At 40.9% G+C, this 1,928-nt stretch overlaps 1 protein-coding gene across 1 annotated transcript in view; it reads right to left on the minus strand.

The window, feature by feature from the left end:
* The window catches only part of mus81 (MUS81 structure-specific endonuclease subunit), a 7,506-nt gene that overhangs the window by 140 nt on the left and 5,438 nt on the right, over window positions 1–1,928 (minus strand). Inside the window, exons 3-5 of the mRNA XM_010791951.1 lie at window positions 1,729–1,879; window positions 701–830; window positions 167–252 (exon numbers count right to left, since the gene is read on the minus strand). Coding sequence (XP_010790253.1) covers window positions 167–252; window positions 701–830; window positions 1,729–1,879 — 367 coding nt within the window. The remainder of the gene's footprint in view (window positions 1–166; window positions 253–700; window positions 831–1,728; window positions 1,880–1,928) is intronic.

Here is a 1,928-nt window from a genome sequence, read left to right on the forward strand (position 1 = left end):
GACACACACACACACACACACACACACACACACACACACACACACACACACACACACCACACACACACACTACACACACACACACACACACACACACACACACACACACACACACACACACACACACACACACACACACACACACACACACACACACACACACTACCTTTCTGGATGGATCCAGGCTGTTGTTGTCCTGTCGGCCAGCAGGGGGCGCTCCTTCAGGGAGAGAGTGGATCGGAGCGTCTGGACCTACAGGAAAAGTAAAGGGAGCAAACAAAGACAGATTAGAACGTAAAATGATATCTTCAAGACATTTTGAGACTGCTTTGTCTTTAAGATCCAAGAAGAAATCTCATGCTATCATTTAAAATACTTTTAGACAAATTATTTATTATTTTACAAACACACAAAAAACGCTTTTGAGATACATTTTATCGCAGCTTGAAGTAAGTGAGTATTTGTTTCCTAGCTTTGCCTTAGGGTATAACTCCTAGTACTGCAGATAACTGTTTTTAAAGCTACCCATGTATTCTCTTTTAGCTTGTTGAGACTCCCACTCTTAAATAGTTCCCAATCTCACTAGTTTCCCCCTCTTGTATTTACACCCCTCTCTCAATGCAGGCATCGATGTCTTTCTTTAATGACCTTGTCTTGTAAGTGAATTCATGTAACCCCCCCCCACTCCTCTGTTCCTCACCGTTCTCTCTGAGATATCGCTGCAGTTTCTGATCCAGTATTTTACAGATGCCGTCTCCAAAGCTCTGCAGGATTTTGGCCTCTCTGGCGTTTTGAAGCGGCAATGGATACTTGTTCAGAGAGCTGATGGCCTGCAAAACAAGACAGAAGCAAACGTGAATTACAAAACAAACAAATATCAGTGACCTTAAAGCAGTAACTCTACGTCTGTTGTGTACACTTTCTGTTGTACCTGGGGTTGCTTTTATACAGGCTGCACAAACAGCCGACTGAAAGACAAAGTGTGCAAGCAGAGAATATAATGTGTGTTATCCTGTGACTTTAACAAGACTGCTTGATAGTTAAAAGTCTAGAAAGAAACTTAACAAACAACATATGCAAACCACAGCGCATTATATGAAGAAATTGACTTTTTAGTAAAAAAAAACTGTTCTGTGTTTTTAGAAATTTAATTTTTTACTATTTTCATGTTTTTTCAAGGTTGTGAGGGGTTTGCCATATAAGTGCATGACTTATTTTATATATGAAGATCTGTTTCTTCTTTCCATATGTGTGTACGTAACATATGAATGCATCAGATATTACAATTAAAAACTATAATGTAGTATTACTAGAAAACGGGCAATTCTGAAAATGTATATATGTTGTATTCAGTTTTTGCTCCATCAAAGAAAACCTGGTCAAATAATGTTTGTCTGTTAGTTGGGAAATTATTTTACACAGTGACACACACACACACACAGTGACACACACACACACAGTAACACACACAGTGACACACACAGTAACACACACACACAGTCTCACACACACAGTGACAGTCTCACACACACACACACACAAAATTAAGAGTAAAAGATATCCTGTGAGGTAGTGGTGTAACTATGTTTAAAATACATTTTGAATGCAGGACTTTACTTGTTAGACTGCATGAAATAAGGTTATAACAGGGTATTACTACTTCCTATAACTGTAAAACCTAACAGTAAATAAATATCAAGACCTGAGTACTTCACTCTGATGTCTTACCTTCTGGTAGACGTACTGCAGCTTCAGGCCCTTCCCTTTGGCGTCGTCCCGCAGCTCGGTGAGCCACTGGAGGAACAGAGGGTTGGGACAGGAGGGCAGGGGGCGTTTCCGACCCAACCGGACCTGCTGCGAGGCGGGCATCCCTTTAGACCTGGGGGCAGAGGGGGGAAGTAACTAAGTACATTTACTAAGGTAAGGTA

Source organism: Notothenia coriiceps, unplaced genomic scaffold (genome assembly GCF_000735185.1).
Source record: "Notothenia coriiceps isolate Sejong01 unplaced genomic scaffold, NC01 NC01_scaffold00036117, whole genome shotgun sequence".
In the NCBI taxonomy this organism is placed as follows: Eukaryota; Metazoa; Chordata; class Actinopteri; order Perciformes; family Nototheniidae; genus Notothenia; species Notothenia coriiceps.